General features: G+C 37.1%; 1 protein-coding gene across 2 annotated transcripts in view; it reads left to right on the top strand.

Moving 5' to 3' along the window:
• Positions 1-19588, top strand: part of LOC114475608 (roundabout homolog 2-like) — a 111517-nt gene that overhangs the window by 88443 nt on the left and 3486 nt on the right. For both annotated transcript variants that reach the window (XM_028466575.1, XM_028466574.1), the window contains 10 exons: positions 2667-2791; positions 3748-3919; positions 6943-7119; positions 7934-7960; positions 8079-8118; positions 11329-11456; positions 12106-12378; positions 14489-14651; positions 14902-15159; positions 17141-17343. In XM_028466575.1, the coding sequence (XP_028322376.1) occupies positions 2667-2791; positions 3748-3919; positions 6943-7119; positions 7934-7960; positions 8079-8118; positions 11329-11456; positions 12106-12378; positions 14489-14651; positions 14902-15159; positions 17141-17343 (1566 nt within the window). The remainder of the gene's footprint in view (positions 1-2666; positions 2792-3747; positions 3920-6942; positions 7120-7933; positions 7961-8078; positions 8119-11328; positions 11457-12105; positions 12379-14488; positions 14652-14901; positions 15160-17140; positions 17344-19588) is intronic.

Here is a 19588-nt window from a genome sequence, read left to right as displayed (position 1 = left end):
CCATTTATCATCCAGTGGATTATTATTGTATAATCTCACGCTTTTACGCATTAACAGTGTCTGCAGCTTCCTGCCTGCATTCCTTTCTTCCTGCTTTTTCTGCAGCAACAGTGTTGTTTTTGGTCTGAATCATGGATTTTAATTCTTCCTATTTTTGAAGAATTATTCCTCGGTTGCTCTACACAGTTGTTCCGTGCTTGTGATTGGTCAAACGCTTCAAAGAACCACTCCTGTCACTTCAGCGCGCATGTCGCCAGGCTGACATCGCCTCGCTTGAGTAAAGGTGTTTATATCCAGCTTCATAGTACTGGGGCTCTCTGACGGAGAATGTTTGGATAGGTGAAGCCCGCTAACGGAGAAATATCCCTGATATACAAGCTTATCCAGCTTCATAATACAGGCCCCGAACAATTTGTTATATTGACTTGTTTTTCAAACCACAACAAACATTAAGTGCAATTACAGTTTTGCGTTATTTTAAGATGAAGTGGAAGTAAAGCAATTTTATTGTCTTTAATGAAGCTTTTTTTTTTTTTCCCCACATGTGTAAGTTGCGGAACAATATGGAAAAATCTAAATTAGCAAATTCATGAGTAGCCATAATTTATTCATGCATTAACATATTAGGTAATGTTTTTCTTCCCGAAGCTAGTATAACGGAACAGGAAGCAGTTTAAGTGGCCTTCTGTTTAATTGCACATCAAGCTGTGCGTTAAAACTTCAACCATTCCCTAACTATCGATGCATAAACTGCCTTTAATTTACTTGCAGCTACATTATTCATCAGCTTTCTATTGGTCATAATATTACTGTAATCTTTGACCTTTCCCCTTTTCTCTGACCGTTTATAGTATTGTTTGCCTGACTCATTACTGGTATTGTTGCCATTATGCATCCTTTGGGGATTGTTCTTCTGCATATGGAAATTGCAAAAATACCCTTAATGGTTCCCGTCTTCTCCTAATGTAAAGACTGAACTGACATAGATGGTTCTGTCTGTTTGCTGAAGCAGCAAACTGAAGTGTGACATCTGGGAAACGGAAGGTTACCTGATGCCAAGTAAGGCACTTTCACATTAGCCTTTGACTGATCATTATGCATAAAACGAAATATCTTTGAGGTTTGAAAGAATAATTTCCATCTTATGACCCTGATATACGAGCTATGAAAGCTAATATTTCCATATCTGTGTTGAATGTAAATTCAAGACAGCCTCTGTCCTCCCTGTCCTGCTTTTATACATTTTTGCACTGTTTTCCGAGACTTTTTTCTTTTTCAGTTCTCTGCATATATTTATGTAATTAGCTATCTTAACTTTATTCTACACAACGTGGATCAGCAGCAGTTCATCTGGGAAAATCTGATGATAATTGCCTCAGAAAGTAAATAGTCTTTGGGGGGCTTAATATAGATATTCACAAACTGATTTGACATTAATTGTAGGATGTAATAAAAACAGCTGTCATTGGGCCAGTTAAATTCCTTTGTAGTGAATGGCTGTCTGGTCTTTTTTTTCTTCTTCTTAGCAGACATGCCATATTTGTTTGGAGACAGTTTTAAATAACGGGCCACTTTATCCACAGAGGTTTATTCAGCTGACGGCCGTGGTTTTATTTATTTTCCTTCTATAATTTAAATCCAAGTACATGACATTCAAATACTAAAATACAGTTACTCATGTCTGACTCCCCCTTTTCATCTGTTATTTTCCTTTTTGTGAAAAAACGCACATTTAGTGAACCAAGCCCATTTGAATAGTTGAATTTGGTGTGCGATATTTGGTGAAAAAGGCAGTTAATTTAATTAATTTATTAATTTTATTTGAATTTTTAAATATTTTTTGTGACCACTTCAATGATTTAATTTTGACCAATCTTGTTATTTTAATGAAAAAAAAAACTCAAATCCCTTATTCTTTCTACTCTATACATTTCTATTTAAAAAAAAAAAAAAAAAGTAAAACTATACGTTATTATTTTAAGGGATCATCTGTAGTTTCTATTTTGTAACAGCTGTGTTGTGTACTTCCAAAAAAGCAATAGATTTAAATATAACTTCAAAAGGTCAATGTACAGCTTACACTAATGTATTGATCTCTGATTGTAATTTAACCCACAGCTATTATTGTACAAACTAATTATTGGCTGAAATACAGTATCTTGTTACCTGATTGGAAGTAATTGCAGATTAAATATGATTTTTTTTTTTTTTTTACATATGAAATATTTCTAAATCTTAATATTTTGATATATCGTCATCCTTAATGTTAAATATGTCAATTATGAGCCACAGAGCATCAGTTCTGGAATTAAAACTGCATTTTGATTATTATTTTTCCACTGTCTAAATGCTGTTTTCCTAATTTCTTCAACAAAGGACACATTTTTTTTTGCATGACAATATTGTAGAAAAGTCCAATAATACACTGTAAATTTGAGTTTAAGGTGCAGCTCCTTCATTTTTTTTGGAGGGAAAAACCAAAACAACAACCTTGTCATGTGGGTCTGAATGAATATAAATCGAGAGAGGTGTAGGCAGGTCATTTTTGGAATGATAAAAAATGCAAGACATTCCCTTTTTCTATTAATAATATGCTCAGACCTGTTCTTTTTCATTGCATTTCCCTTTAGTTAATTTGATGTTTTTATATCTGTTTGACCCATCAGCACCAGGGGCGCCTCCACAGCAGGTGACAGTGTTGACAGTGGGAAACCACAACAGCACATCCATCAGCGTGTCATGGGACCCTCCTCTCTCTGATGAACAGAATGGCATTATCCAGGAGTACAAGGTAGACTGTGCTTCATCTGGACTGAACATTTAACCCTCGGAGCATCTTTGTGACCAAAAAGTGACATTTTGGGTTTTTTTGTTTGTTTTTGCCTCTCAACATTCCTGTCATTTTAAGGGCTAGTTGTAAGAAATTTTGCCTCTGTTTTTTTTTTTTTTTTTTTTTTTTTTTTTTATTGGCTTAATTCCGAAGTCCTGTGTATTGGACATGTATATAAAAGGAGATAAGCATCATACTGATACTTAGTAACCTTGTGACCAAATTTGCCCCATTGACTCCCATTATTATCACATATTTTTCATATACAGTAATCGTGACATATCATAATGCTTTTTTTAATTAATACCTAATAGATCAAAGCCTCTAGGTTCATAATAAAAGGAAAACATGTTTCAGGTGTAATGACCCCCTACCAACCAGAGACCATTCCATAAAGTTTTAGGGAAATTTCAGCGAAAGCCTGGATTTGTTATCTTGCAAAATACACATGGTGTACAAGTGTCATTTTTAGTTTAAAACTGTCCCTGTGCCAAAAAAAATAATGCAGTAAAATCAATTATGCAATGAATTAATGGCACGGTCAAGGCTATAATATTTTCATCAAAAACGTTTCACTTTGGCCCTCATTTTTTGAAAATACTGCATATTTAGTATTTTTTCTACTGAAAAAATTAGAGATTTGTGTGAAAAAAGTCCATAGAAACATAAAAAGGCTTTGAAAATTATATTACATGCTATATATGGATAGGTCTAAAATAGTTAAAAAGATCTGATGCAGTGGAAGTAAAAATATAAAATTAATTCAATACATTTGTATTGCACTTTTATGAGACGGACCGTTTGTTCACACAAAGTGTACACGTGTGTGTGTGAATTTAAAGGAGTGCACAAAGGTTAAGACACGTGGAATACAAATGAAACGCACACTCAACTGTTTGTCTGTCTGTCCCTGTCAGATCTGGTGTTTGGCCAACGAGACGCGCTTTCACGTCAATAAGTCAGTGGATGCAACCATCCGCTCAGTGGTCGTCGGGGGTCTGCAGACTGGAGTCCAGTACCGTGTGGAGGTGGCTGCAGGCACCAGCGCGGGTGTGGGGGTCAAAAGCAAACCCCAGCTCATCATCCTGGGTAATCCACTCACACACACACACACACACACACAACCAACCCTGAGTCTTGAGTCAAGTGAAATGACCTTATAAAGGCTGACCCAGGGTCTGAGAGTCTGGGAAAATGATTTATTAATTTATCGCGCTCGAAGAAAGAAGATTGCGTTTTACAACACAGACGTCTATCGAGAAATCAATAGCGGCTCATTGAGTGTAGTGTCTGGTAACGCCGCGCCGAGTAGTGCTGTTAGCTGAATCAACACTTCTCAATATGTGGGCAGCTGCTGCTAACAAAGTAAGCGGCGTTTTTGCTGCACCGAATCGGCCTTTCACATCTTATGAAATGGCTAAAAAAAACGCTGCGGTGTGTAAGCCCGGAATCAATGTGAGAGCCCAGACCAGCTGCTCTTCATCTATGACTTTTGACTGATATATAATAACACCTCTAACGTCCAGAGTAAAGGGGCGAGTATAGACTGAAGCCTAATGATGGGGAGGCTGGGCTGAGGCAGTGGGGTGGGTGGGGGGGTGTGGGGGTTCCTGCTGGAGACTGTGAATCTAATTTCACAGCACAGTAGCCGCAACAGAAAATCAAACTCTGTCAGAGCTGCTCTGTCAATCTCATGTCTTGCAGCTCAAGTTGATAAGTGCACTGCTGAATTGATTAACTCTATATTGGATGCACTGATGTCGTTTATTTATTTCCTCATTCGTTTATTTTACCTGGGTGTTTTTATATGCTTTCACTGTCACCTCATACAGCTGCAGTTTGATATGCTGGTATTTCCTATACAACACATTTTGAATGACTTTATCTTGCTGATTTTTTTTTTTTTATAGCTGTGTTGTCTTAAAGCAAAGACAGGCAACTTGGCAGTCTGGGGCTCAGTCCAATTATATGCTGCCCACAAAAACACACAAAATGACAGAAATTGATATAAAATGACAAGAAAAAGACACTAAATGAGAAAAATACTAAATGATTCCAAAAACACATGAACACAACTCACAGATAAACAAAAGCGCACAAAATGAGAGAATAAAATGAGAACAAAAACTCACAAAATGATTAATAAAACACAAAATGAGAAGAAAAAAAATTCTAATTGATTCAAAAAACAAAAAAATAACAGAAATACACCAAATGAGAGAATCGTAAATGATTCCAAAACCACACAAACAACAATACACTACAAAAAATTTAAAAAAAAAACCAAGTAATACTAAAAACACACAAACAACAAAAATTCACAAAATGACAAATTTAAGACAAAATTAGAGAAAAACGCAAAATGATACAAAAACACACAAAATGAGGCAAAAAAATAACAACTAAATAATACTAAAAACACACAAACAACAACAAAAGTTCACAAAATGACAAATTTAAGACAAAATGAGAAAAAAACGCACAATGATACAAAAACACACAAACAACAAAAACACACAAAATGACAGAAATTGATATAAAATGACAACAAAAAGACACTAAATGAGAAAAATACTAAATGATTTCAAAAACACATGAACACAACTCACAGATAAACAAAAGCGCACAAAATGAGAGAATAAAATGAGAACAAAAACTGACAAAATGATTAATAAAACACAAAATGAGAGGAAAAAAATTCTAATTGATTCAAAAAAAAAAAAAAAAACAGAAATACACCAAATGAGAGAATCCTAAATGATTCCAAAACCACACAAACAACAATACACTACAAAAAATTAAAAAAACAAGTAAGTAATACTAAAAACACATAAACAACAAAAATTCACAAAATGACAAATTTAAGACAAAATGGGAAAAAAAACTCAAAATGATACAAAAACACACAAACAACAAAAACACAAAATGAGAGAAAAAAAATAACAACTAAATAATACTAAAAACACACAAACAACAACAAAAATTCACAAAATGACAAATTTAAGACAAAATTAGAGAAAAACGCAAAATGATACAAAAACACACAAAATGAGGCAAAAAAATAACAACTAAATAATACTAAAAACACACAAACAACAACAAAAGTTCACAAAATGACAAATTTAAGACAAAATGAGAAAAAAACGCACAATGATACAAAAACACACAAACAACAAAAACACACAAAATGACAGAAATTGATATAAAATGACAACAAAAAGACACTAAATGAGAAAAATACTAAATGATTTCAAAAACACATGAACACAACTCACAGATAAACAAAAGCGCACAAAATGAGAGAATAAAATGAGAACAAAAACTGACAAAATGATTAATAAAACACAAAATGAGAGGAAAAAAATTCTAATTGATTCAAAAAAAAAAAAAAAACAGAAATACACCAAATGAGAGAATCCTAAATGATTCCAAAACCACACAAACAACAATACACTACAAAAAATTAAAAAAACAAGTAAGTAATACTAAAAACACATAAACAACAAAAATTCACAAAATGACAAATTTAAGACAAAATGGGAAAAAAAACTCAAAATGATACAAAAACACACAAACAACAAAAACACAAAATGAGAGAAAAAAAATAACAACTAAATAATACTAAAAACACACAAACAACAACAAAAGTTCACAAAATGACAAATTTAAGACAAAATGAGAAAAAAAAAAAAAATGATACACAAACAACAAAAATCCACAAAATGACAAATTAAAGACAAAATGAGAGAAAGAAAAACACAAAATGATACTAAAACACACAAAATGAGAGAAAGAAATGCTGCATGATACCAAAAACACTAATAACAAAACTACTCAAAATACATAAAACAAAAAGTGTATTTTAAATGTTGTTACTTTGCTCCATGTCAAGTATTAAACTATACCTTTTACTTCTGATAGTTCTTGCATTGATAAATTTTTTTAGATGTAACTGATATTTTTTCTCATTATTTCACACAATTGTCATGCAAAATTGTATCAATATACTGCAAAAGTATATAATAAATACCTTTTTATTACAATTTGCTTTAAAATATGTCTGTTCCTCTGTGTATGATGATGTATGTACTGTGTGTGTGTGATGCCTTCAGGTGCAGAGCTTAGGGATGTAATGACGGGATCAGAGGGAAACAATAGCATCTCGGACGTGGTGAAGCAGCCAGCCTTCATCGCTGGTTTGGGAGGGGCCTGCTGGATCGTCCTCATGGGATTTAGTGCCTGGCTTTACTGGAGGCGGAAAAAAAGAAAGGGACTCAGCAACTATGCAGGTAAAATCATTTTCACAGGGTCTCCATCCAGCAGATGCTGATGTCATCACAGTTTGACTTCAAGTGCAGAACAAAGGAAATATATATTCACTGCTGATGGAAATAAGCCCTATTTACTTTAATTCACTGTGCACTGATGTGCATCAACCAGGGCGGGTTTCATCAGCCGCACACCTCAGTACCCTCACACATTCATGGGAGATAAGTAATTTAACATCCCTTTCTATTATCAAGCAAAAGCTGGTGTTGTTTGCACTTTTCCATATGAGGTATGTCAAGGGTTGGCTATGAAATATTCTTTTATCCCACTGAGAGTGAAGAGTATAGCTGTTTGCAATTATCATAATGTGCATTGCAGATTTTATTGTGGTGACTTAGGGGGGGTAAGAAGAAGCACAGTGTTATTATAATTCAATAGGGATTTATAGGATTGAGGGCTGTTTGTCTGATCCCTTCCTGTCAAAACACCCAGAAGTTCAATTTCAAAATTATTGCCATTTTTTTTTTTTCAGTTCAATTACTTTAATCATAATCAACACTGGGCTTTAGCACAATAAACCTTTTTTCTAGGTGAAGCATTTCGTTTTACGCCCAATGTAAAATTCTCAATGTAATTTTCTTTTGCCTTTTTTTATTGAAAAATGCTAAAAATGTGTTCTACTGGATGTGTTTCATATAAATCAGCTCTTGCATATCATCAGTGCTACGCCACATGATATATCTGCTCTGTTTTTTTATTTTATTTTATTGTTTTGTGACACCATCATTTCTTCTTATTTGTGATCTGTCACACTTTCCTCTCTCTACATTGCAGTTCAGTCCTTTACCTTCACTCGAGCAGGTATGTTCATATATTGTTTCTTTATACAGCATTAATATGCTTTCATTGATTTATTTAGAAGTGCAGTGCATTATTATACTGAGTTTGATTCATTTTCTCTCTATATTTGCCTTACCAGTAACTTTCCAAAGAGATCGAGGCCTCATCCGAAATGGAAGGTAAGAATTCATCTCTGACAACAAACAGAGCCACAGTCTAAGTCAGGGCCCAGGGGTGTCAAACTCATTTTAGTTCAGGGGCCAAATATGAAGTGGTTTGATCCCAAGTGGGCCACAGATTTCAGGCGGAAAAACAAGCAATTTCAACAATTAACGTCACCAAGTTTGTCGTATAAATGATACATAATGTACTGTAGGTATGGCACCAACAATATCCAGACAATAAGTGACAGATATCAGTTCCTGCAGGATTTTGTCATTTAAATTTCATTGATTTTGTGACCAATTTTTATATAATTTGGGGAAATTATATAAAAAAAAAAAGAAAAAAAGTTGAGGTTTAAAATGAGTCGTGATAATTGCCATCCTCCAAATATTGTGGAGTTTCATTAAAAAAAAAAAAAGTGTGTATTTAGAAGGGCTGAATTATTTGCTCATTTAGACCAGTGTTTCTTAGATGGGGGTACGCAATGAAACTACAGGGGGTATTTGAGAGTGAAAGAGTGGAAAATTAACAAATGAAAGGATAAAAAATGTGGGGTTTTATAATGTTTGTTTGAGTTAAAAATGATAATAATAATGAAAAACAAATAATCTTGACTAGGACCAGTGACGTGCCGTGAGCACGAGGGTTGGGTAGACAAAGTGTTGCAAATGGAGACCAGCAAGGTCAACACCAATGACAATTTCATATGTTTCTGCTGGCAAGTGTTAATCTAACAAAATCAACATCGTAAAACACCATCAAAGAAACTATTCAATAGCAGCCTCCATACTCTCCCAACAAAATATATCTCATGACATGTCAGCACATCCGTTGTTTGTGTTGGAAACACAGAAACAGGGAGAAAATGACAACAACAACTCAGAACAGCCTCAATGAGGCGCATCCACAAAGCCAATCCTTCCCTTTGTTCCATTCACTGTGGAAAGTACAAACTATGTTCTGACCTTTCCTTTGCTGAAGGTTTGGTAGCTCAGGTGTTGGTCTCCCATCTTTTAAAAGCTGTCGTTTTTCCTCAAAAGAAAGTTTATCTATCTTTTCTGTCATCCTGCCTGTACCGTTATCCCGCCCACTAGCTAGAAAACGTAGCAGCAGCGGCCACGCTGTATCAATTCACTCATGCATTGTGAACTTACGTATAGCATTTAGCATAGCACGGTTACATCGAAAGGCAGCGTAGCGATCTTCCTTTTTACGTACAGTAAATGGCTTTCCTCTTGGTGAACTGACTGCGCATGCACAAACACATAAAAACACACTATGGGAACAGAGGCAGAGCAGCAATGTGCTTTTGGGAGGGGGTGTGGCCTCCTCCTGCCTTAGAGCAGTGTGAGACTGTGCAGCGTCTCTGCCGTACCAGGAAATAGCGATGTTTAGTCATTTGGCTTATCAAAAGCACAAAATGCTGACACTTTCAAACTTATAGGAACTGTAGGCTATCGGAAATGAAATTTATAATTATATTATCATTAAAACACCCTTGGGTAGGAACTGCCTACCTTGCCTACCCTGACTGCACGTCACAGACTAGAACATATCAAGATTATGACCGGAAATGATGAAAAAAAAACAAAAAAAAAACTGTAGAAATAATTGTATTCAATCTGCACTAATTACTGTTTAATTCCACTTATTTACAAAATGGGATTAATTAAAATATGTGTAATCACTATTGTTGCTCTATAGTTAATTTTGTTTTTTAAGTCTTTTTAACTATCTCCTGCAGGCTGAATTGGACGGTCTAAGGTGTGTCCTAACTCATCAATAAAAGTCCATTGTCTAACCTAGAAGGAAGAGTTCTCCAGATTTGAATGAAATTTGCATTTATCAAATCAAATCAATCTTTATTTATAAAAGGTGCTTTTCATACAAAAAAAAATGAAGCTCAAAGTGCTTTTTTAAAGTAGACAAAACCCCATCGACCACACACAGACTGCATACAGTATAAAATAAGGACAAAAATAGTATGTTGGTGGAGGATTTGCATTGTTGTTCACTTAATGAAATCATTAATCACGCTTCTGAAGCGAGTGTTGGCAGTTATTGCAGGTGGGCAGCTGTTTTATTTGCTGGGTCTCTTTCAGGCTCAGTGTGAGGTCACAGTAGAGAGGGGCGAGGTGATGAATGCACTGTTTAAAAAAGCTTGGCATGACCTAAACCCTCACAAGTCATATATACAGGGACAGACACACATTGTGTTGGAGTGTGAGACTTGGTGCTCGTTGCACAATAAGCATTGGTCAAAGGAAATCTCTTTATATTGGAATAAAAAGAAAAGGAGAAAGAGGCTACTTTGCTTTTTTTTTTAATTTCCACCTCAGCAAACCGAGCCTTTTAGCAAATGTATAGCAAGTAATGAAGAAAAAAATTCCATGTTTTGTTTTGTTTTTTAATAGAAAATATATGTAAATATATGTATAGGCTTGTGTAGTTTAGAATGAAAATTATTGGTGTAATTGTTTGAACACCTTTGAGCCATCAGGAAGTCAGCTGTGAACAAATCCCTGGGCACTCTGCAAATCAAGCTTAGCGGAAAAATCACTGTGTAGCTGCATGTTAAGCAAACATATGCAAGCGGCAAACATGTTTGCCTAATGTGGTGGCATGTGGATGTCGTGCAGTCTTTTATGACGGCTAATACAAAGGGGGAGTTGTTGTTTTTTTGGTCTGCCACATTTGCCGCCTACAACTTTCCCTACCTTGGAGTCAAAAACCCCGTATTCATTTGCTGCTGTGTTTCTCAAAGACAAAATGACACGGTAGCTTTCCCAAACCACCTAATGGGCTTTTGCTGCCTCTGTTGCTATGGAAACAGTGCACTAGTGAAGCAGATCTGCCAGAGGCTGTCCATGATTCTCAATTTAAAATGTAAATTTCTGTTGTGCTAAGGCTCTAAAGTGGATTTAGTGTGTATTTAGGTCTGTCTTGTTCCTCCGGGGAGAGTTAGGGGTGGTTGAGTTAAGAGGAGGCAGAAGTCTGATTTATAGACTCTCCATTTTATGTCTCTCTGTTGTTTATTGTTGTTCATGTGCCTGGCTGCTCCGCGGGTGAGAATATACTGAATGAGATTTCGCATCAATTTGTTGTTGAGGCAGCAGAGAGAAAATGGGCAATACCGTCATGGGGTGGGTGGTGAATATTTAACAATGTCATTGGTTTTCTCCCCCACAAACATACCACCTTTCTTCTTGTTTGACTCCTCCCAGTCGTCCGGGGCTCTTGAAAACCGGCGATCCAGGCCTGCCCTGGTTGGCTGACTCCTGGCCCTCCACAAGCCTCCCAGCCAACGGCGGCTTAGGAAGTCCGAAGGGCGGCGGCAACTTTGGCCGAGGAGGTAAAGTAAAGAATTGCAAAACAGGCAGGAGGGGGAAGAAGAGTACGGTTTTAGCAATGCCACGCTGGACAGATTTGACGCTCATTTGTTTGGATGCATAGTGACAGGGCATCAGCAAGCACGCACACACAGATAAGCTAAGCACAAAAAAACAAGCAAAATTAGCCTTTGAGGGCTTTATTTTTCTAATCCTACTTGACAGGCTTGATATTTAATTTAAATTGTCACGCGTGATGAACTTTTTTCCATGACATATCCTTACAAAACATTGTTTGTGTATCACAAAAGGTTGTTTTTTTTATTTTTCTGTTTTGTTTTGGGGTTTTAAAGAATCCCTGTTGAGTATAGCAGGCTTTATATGAGCATGATAGAAAAGCTGAAGGTTAGCGCTGTTTGAGTATCCCTCAAGTGAACACTTCAACCAGCTCCCACAGTGTGTTGCATGATAATTAGAGGTTGTTTATGATCACTTTCATTTAAATCTGGTTCATTTGAGACCTTTACTTAACTAACACTGAGTGCCAGAGCAGCAGGAAGCATTAATGACCTTAAAGATCGTTAACTGTGTGTCATCTTATCTTTTCCTGATGCCTTCTTTTCTCCCCATTTCCTTCCTTCTCCCTTCTGTTTTCATACTCATTTGTCTCAGATGTTTTACCATCAGCAGCGGTGGAGAAAACGGGCACCATGCTGTCTGATGGTGCTATCTACAGCAGTATTGACTTCATGGGAAAGGCAGGGTACAGCAGCCCAGCAAGAGGCAGTCAGCCCACCCCCTACGCCACCACTCAGATACTGCAGTCCAACAGCTTTCACGAGCTGGCAGTGGACAGACCAGATCCTCGCTGGAAGGCTTCGCTCCAAGCCCAGCAGGAAATAGCAAACCTGGGCTACTCACTGACTGACAGACGCCCTGGCAGCGGTGAGAGCCATGACTAACTGAGCTAGATCCTAATTTCAGCTCGCTTTCGCTTGTGGTGTGATGTTTGCACTTTTGGAAAATGCTGACAAAATCCCTGTGGAATGTTTCTACCAGGGTTGGGGTCAATTACATTACAACTCGATCAAGTTTGCCGGCATTTTTTCCAAATACATGGATCATTTTCCCCCTGAAAGTCAATTACATTAATGTTCTCAATTACTAAAGTTCAATTACAATTAATCACAATTGAAACATAACCTTCCTCTTGTGTAAGCCTTCTGTTAGCATCCCTTATGATAATGGGTCAGTTTGAGCATGTCTTAAAGGTATTGTGAACAATGTTATTTTGGCTTCTACTTCCGGGTGGATCATCTTAACTATTGGTCCTCCTATTTGTCAATTATTCTGATGATATGTTTAAATAAGGACGTCGTACGTGCTCGTGCTCATCCCCGGTGCGCATCGGGTCCTTTGAAAATTGACGTAGAGTTTTGCGCATGTGCAGGGGTTGTTTTTTTTCTAAACTTCGTGAAAATCGTCCTCATCTCATTTTGTAAATAAGTGGAAACAGTATTTAGTGCAGTGGTTTCCAACCTTTTTTGGATCGTGACCCCATTTTAATTCCAAGCGATCCCAAAGTTGAAATGCACTGATTTAGTGGCTCCAGAATAGATTGGTAGTTTTTATCATTTCCGGTCATCTCACCTGGGGTAGGACCAAGACTGACACTTTATTTGTTAATTTTGTTCTTTTTTTCAAGTACCCCCTGTAGTGCTGTGTACCCCCATTTGAGAAACACTGATCTAATTTGGTTACCTTGTTAGGCTTCTTAATCAATGAAAATATTGGTATTAATATTTTTGTGCAGGCATTTGAGCCTTTTTTCTGTCAGTATACCCTTAGATTAATATTTATATATATATGTATATATAAATAAATGGCAAAATGATCGAGAACTGACAGATAAACTTAATATGAAACATGTTTTAATAATTATTAACTACATATGTGTAAGCCATAGGACTGTAACATGGTTCCATAGGTTTGCGTTTAATAGCGATTTATGCATTGGGATAACAATTACAATTCAATTATAATTACAACAGCAACAGATTGTTTTTTTTAATTACAATTACAACTATAATTACATCATAATTGTAAACAGACTCAGAAATACTTTATATATCCCGGGGGGAAATTACTTCAGGTTCAAGACATATCACAAATAAAAAGAATAAACACTAAACAAAGAAGGGGAAAAAAGGAAGGAGAAAAAAAATATATAATTAGATAAAAGACTGGTAATTAAATAACGATTAAATACAAGTGCACACATTACAGTAGAAAAAATAAATAATAATACAAATGTACAAATATAATTAAATAATTGTTAATTATGCAATTACGGTTATAAGTGACACCTACCCTGGTCTCTACACATGTATTTCCTTTTGTCATCACCTGTATTGTATAGCTAAATATGTGAAAAATCTAATGAAATAGAAGGAATTTACTTACATACCCGCAAAAAAATAGACCCTGAGGAAAATGTTCTTAATTACCCTGCTGTCATCGTCACTATTCTACCCTGAGAGCTTATCTAGCCCAGAAATGTCAGACAATTATGACACATTTCTTTGAGTTAATTTAAGTGGTGGTGGCAGAAAAGTCCCTCAGTGTTCTCATTTGTTGATTTTTATATATATATATATATATATATATATATATATGTTTTATTAGCTTACATACATTTCGTGAAGTCATGGAGGCATTTCTCTCCTCACTTTTGAGGTTTGGCACAATAGGCTGCTTGCACAAGTTAAATGTCAGGCTTACCAGAGATAAGTAGAGCAAGTGGGGGAGCTGTATGGAAAGTACTTAAAGTGGTTTTCCTGCAGGTTTTGATGCCTCCTTAAGAAATGTCAACATTTCAGAAAAGTCCTCATTTGCTGTCTGCACACCGAGGGGAGAAATATTCAACACCAGGTTGGAGACAGCTTAGAGAAAGTTTAGATAGCAGGGAAAGATGTGAGATCGCTTTGAATGCAAGGTGGTGTTTGCAAATGTGGAGGACTGATGTGTGGACAAAAAAAATGTTTTTGTCCCTCAGGGGCAAAGGCTGGAAAGAAAAAGAAGGTGAAGGGGGGAACAAAAAGCTCTAAATCCAACGGGTCATGTTGGGCCAACATGCCACTGCCTCCGCCGCCAATGCACCCTCTCCCTGGTACTGAGGTCGACCTTGACCATTACCCGCAGGACAGCCACGGAGGAGGGTAAGACACATGCCCCATCAATCTCTGCCAGGAAACACACACACACACACACACACACATACACACAGGCAGCACAAACAAATGCTAACTTACAGGCAGTGGTGTCCATTGTTCTGCCAAGGGTGTATTTGTCTCTCCATCTACCCTTAAGGGAAAATAACAAAAGATTGTTTTGTATAGATATTTTCACGCGTCAGCAGAAATGTTTCTGGCGAAAGAGAAAATGAAATGGATTTTTGTTCCATCCCAGGTACGACAGCAACAACTGGGCCCCACCCATCCCCGTTCAGTCGTACCGTCATCAGAGTTTGGACAATGGAGGAGAGGAGGAACGAGGTCCCACCCCTCCCCTCAGAGGACGGTCCTCCTCACCCGCTGCCGCTCCCTTTGGTCAGCCATCGTCCTCCTCTCTTAGCTCTACCCACCATGATGAAATGCAGTCCATTTTGCAGGCACATTTGGATGAGCTGACCCGGGCCTATCAATATGAAGTGGCCAAGCAGGCATGGTAAGGATTTTTCAATCAAAATCCAGTTCCCACATCATTTTATTTGGCCAGCATGCAGGGTCAGCCCTAGATATCTTGGGGCCCTAACAGAGATACTTTTTGGGGTCCCCACACTGCCAATTATAGATAGCCATAGCTTAATAACTGCTCCTCAGTTTCAAACATCATAGATGACATTCATTCTGATGAACCACTTTAACCTTGTGGGTAAAATAAAAGTCAGAAAGTGTCTATTTGTACGGTTGCCGTACGGACAACCCCTGGTGCTATTGGTACGATTACCAAAGTACACGTACGTATAAGTGTAAGTATCAGACGCTACGTCTTAGGGTTAGGGTTAGATTATAACCCAATATCGTAACAATTTTTAGGGTTAGGTTTAGGGTGAGGTTTTGTCTTAGTCACGTGACCTAAACTGGCCAAATAGGGGCACTGCGTACGGATAGTGTCGGTATATTGATACGGCAACCGTACGGATAGCCACTGTCTAAAATGTATGTAAAGCCACTCTAACGGAAGATTAATAAATACAACAAACAAAAGCTTAAAGCCTGATTTTAAATGCATTCATAAATTATAAGTTTTCATAAGCCAATAGTAATTTATTTGCATAATGGATTCCTTCAAGTACACTATTCTATTTAGCAGAATTACAACTAAACAAGGTAATAACTGCAAATAGACATGTTTTCTTTAAAAAAAAAAAGCTAAAGATGAATACAAATATGAACTAAAAAAAAATAAAAACACTCATTGAATAGTATTTAAAAGCACACATTGTGAGTCAGGCAGCATGGACTCACAATGTGTATTTTTGTCTTTATAGACCACAAAATAATGTTAATCCAAAATTTTATATCTTCAGTCTATTTAGAATTAAATATCCACGCTACATTATATTCGGTAAGATTACTAACGCATGTATTAATCATTATGCGCAGTGTTATCTACAAAAATGTAAGTAATAATAATAATAATTAAATAAATACCGGGAGGCAGGGGTGGTGTTGTGTTAATAATGATTCTAATAATTATACATACCACCCAAGGACAATTTACAATAAAAAAAAAAACATAATAATAAAAATAAACAGTGCAAAACAATATAAAACATAATACTACAAAAAGAAAAAAAGAACACGTGACTGCATGGGTTTAGTAAGCTTTATAAATAGATGTGCTTTGAGCATTAGCATGAAATAGAAAATGCTTTCAAATAAATAGTATAAACTAATTTATTACACACGTCAATTATAAATACAAAGAACCGTTGATTGATAACCACAGTGATTTCTTCAGCTTAAAGCTTGGCATTACCAAACAGCTCTGCAATAACAACCATGTGGTATTTTACAACTGGTATTATAATTATATTTGAATTGTTTTGGTTTGCAAAGGCTTGAACTATGACCTATAACTTCATCCTAGTTATTCACATTTTACTCACATTTTGCAGATGAGCAGTTGATGTTCGAGCATCTTTTATTGCTGGTATTTGTTTGTCAGGCCAGAGCTGCAATCCTGTGGTCTTTGTTATACGAGGGATAAAAACATCCCTGCATTGATTATACCTTTGGCAGAGAATTGGAGAAAGCTGACAAGTTAGTGGTGACATGTGTTGAAGGGTAATGAGTAGGGTTAGTCTTACACGCTGTTCTGACATCAGTAAATAGAGTCAGTAATTATGCATGCATCTCCTCTATAGCAGGATGTAAGCCATCCTGGAGGACAGCTGTGCACGAGATAACAGGCATGTTGGTGACAGCTCTGCCCATCTCGCTATCTTTTATCAAGACCAATTACAACTCCATTGTGTTTGCACAATTCACCAGTGCAGGGAAAGCAATCAGTAAAATCACTAAAGGCATTTTTAGTCTCTGCACACTGTGAATAATATACTAATTAATGCTTATTTCCCCAATATCTTCTTCTTCCACTTTCTGTTTATTAAACTAAAATGTGTTTCCCGATATTCAATCAGGCATATGAAGAGCAGCTCAAATGTGTCTAACAGCCCGATGGACTTTATGTCGACCGCTCTGAGCTCGGATCTGGGAACAACGCTCATTTCTGAAGACGAAGAGGAGGAAGATGTGGAGGAGGAGAGATATGCTATAGTGTCAAAGAATCTGTGTGGCTTTGAGTACACTCCTGGACATAGCATGGATAACCTTGATGGCTCAGGTATGTACTAAAAGGAATCCATGTCACTGCCTACAAATAAAACCACTCTTTAAAAATGCTGTTTTCGTTTCATCTCCAATTTTTGCCAACTGCCTTTTATGTGAAAGTGCTGTTCAGACCTACAGTATATGAAATACAAACTAAATACACTGTACTGTTCATTTTGTGCACATAAAAGATCTAGAACAATATGCGGTTTTTGCTCAGGAGTTACAGTTTGAGTAGATTATAATAATTCAGATATTTCTGTATAAACCATGAGGGGCCTTTTATGACAATTTCTCTGTAAAATATTCTGACATGCTTTGAAGTCATTTGTGAATAGACTTCCAAGCAATAACATAGAATATTTTAACAGCTTAAGTAGGTCTCAGCTAAAAAGTAACACATCTGAGATTTAAGGTTTGATGCATTTATAAATAGGTTTCTGTCGGTTTCCTTAGAGAAGATTTGATAGCTTCTCCCACAAGGGCAGAATGGTATCATTTTTATGTGCTTTTGTTTGATAGGTGAAGCTTATGCATTGGGATAACATGATTTAAATACACATTGAAAACTGATAAAACAAAAAACACAGCAGGCCAAGAAGCAGGTCACTGACAATCTATAAATATCATGGTTTGCAATTATTTCCTCATTTCAGACACTCTGTCATTTCATTTTTGTCGCTGTTTCAGTTGCACAGTCCCAGTACAACTAAATAATTCCATCAAGCGATTCAACCAAAAGAAGAGTAAAAGTAAAAATACAGTGGCACCAAACCACCAAGATCTTGGTTAATATATCAGAAGATATCAGGACATTCTGATGTAAATAGGGCCAAGGTTCTCATTGTTGCTGCAAAGTCCTTTGATCTCCTTTTGCTTTGGCCTCCTGCCAATTCTCTACAATTGCTTTACATTTTAAGAAACCATCTAAGCAGATACTACAGCTAATCAGCTGTTCCCTGAGTTCTCTTGAAATCTACATTCAAAGAGAACAAGTATCAGAATGACAGGACAGAGAAAAAAGGGACAACCAGGCGAATGTTGAGGTGGACATTGATCCAGTACACATATCTTAGTAATCAGTTTTAGATTTCTATGGCTACGTTCACACAGGTGGTCTTAAAGCACAATTCAATTTTTTTGAGGAATCCAATTTTTTTGTATGTGCTTGTTAAAGCAGAACTAGCGCTTCCCCAAAGGTCATTTTTGGTTATGTCACTGTCGTAAAAACTCCTCACCCCCCCGCTGCCTGCCCCAACCGATCGCTGAAAAATCTTAATACAACAGTGTCACTTTGGGTGCTTTCACACATATAATCCCATGTGACCATGTGAACAGTATGAGGAAGAGAGACAAGTAAAATAAATGAATGATGTGGGACTAATACGGAAGGGAGTGTGGAAATGTGTGTAATGTGTTAGCGTGCTGACAAAGCGGCTCTGAAAATGTATGGATAGATGGATGGATGGATGGATGAATGGATATTTGTGTGTGTGTGCTGCCTGATGGAACGCTGGGTTGCGAGTGTGTGCGAGCATGTCTGTTGCCGTGACAACGGTACGTGATTGCAGTGCGGCCGCTGAGCTGTCACTGCATGGAGTTGCTCCATTCCTCGGACAAAGGTCTTCTCTGCCTTTTTTTGCTGGCTCCGCCATGATATAAGTTTGAGAAAAGTGAATTTGTAGACAACCGTGTGCAGCCACGGGGCTGGTCATAATCTAGCATTAGTTTGTATTGGGCTGCCGTAAAGCAGTACATCTTGCCACTGGGTCAGAGGCAGGGAAGTTGCAAGTGCGGTTTTCTGGCAAGAGACAGCAGTTGGAGATGAAAGACCCCCCCCCAATCACCCCATAAACACTTGTATTACCCTCACAGGGACTACGAGAAGGATTTATTAGGGTGAAAAAATTGCTTAGCTTTACTATCACATTTCAGATATGAACTGAATGTGACCCTGAAGTGAGTCACATGCACTAAAGAGGTCCAGAGGTACCACATGACCACACAGACATGCACTGTGTTTTACGGAAGTAAATATGGAGGTGTATCGGCACGCGTTTGGCACTCGTAAAGTTTCTGTACAAACAAAGTAACTGTCAACTCATTTTCAAAGGCCAGGTTCTGTCCTTCTGTGATGCAGATTATCGCATTTCAATACCGGAAAGGCCGGGTAAATGCAACCTGGCCATTCATAAGACCACATATGAAAGTGACCTGGGTTGGATTGTTAAGAAAATTGGATTTGTCGCATATGCCAG

This window comes from Gouania willdenowi, chromosome 14, assembly GCF_900634775.1.
Source record: "Gouania willdenowi chromosome 14, fGouWil2.1, whole genome shotgun sequence".
Lineage (NCBI taxonomy): Eukaryota > Metazoa > Chordata > Actinopteri > Blenniiformes > Gobiesocidae > Gouania > Gouania willdenowi.
This window is presented reverse-complemented; position numbering and strand designations above follow the sequence as displayed.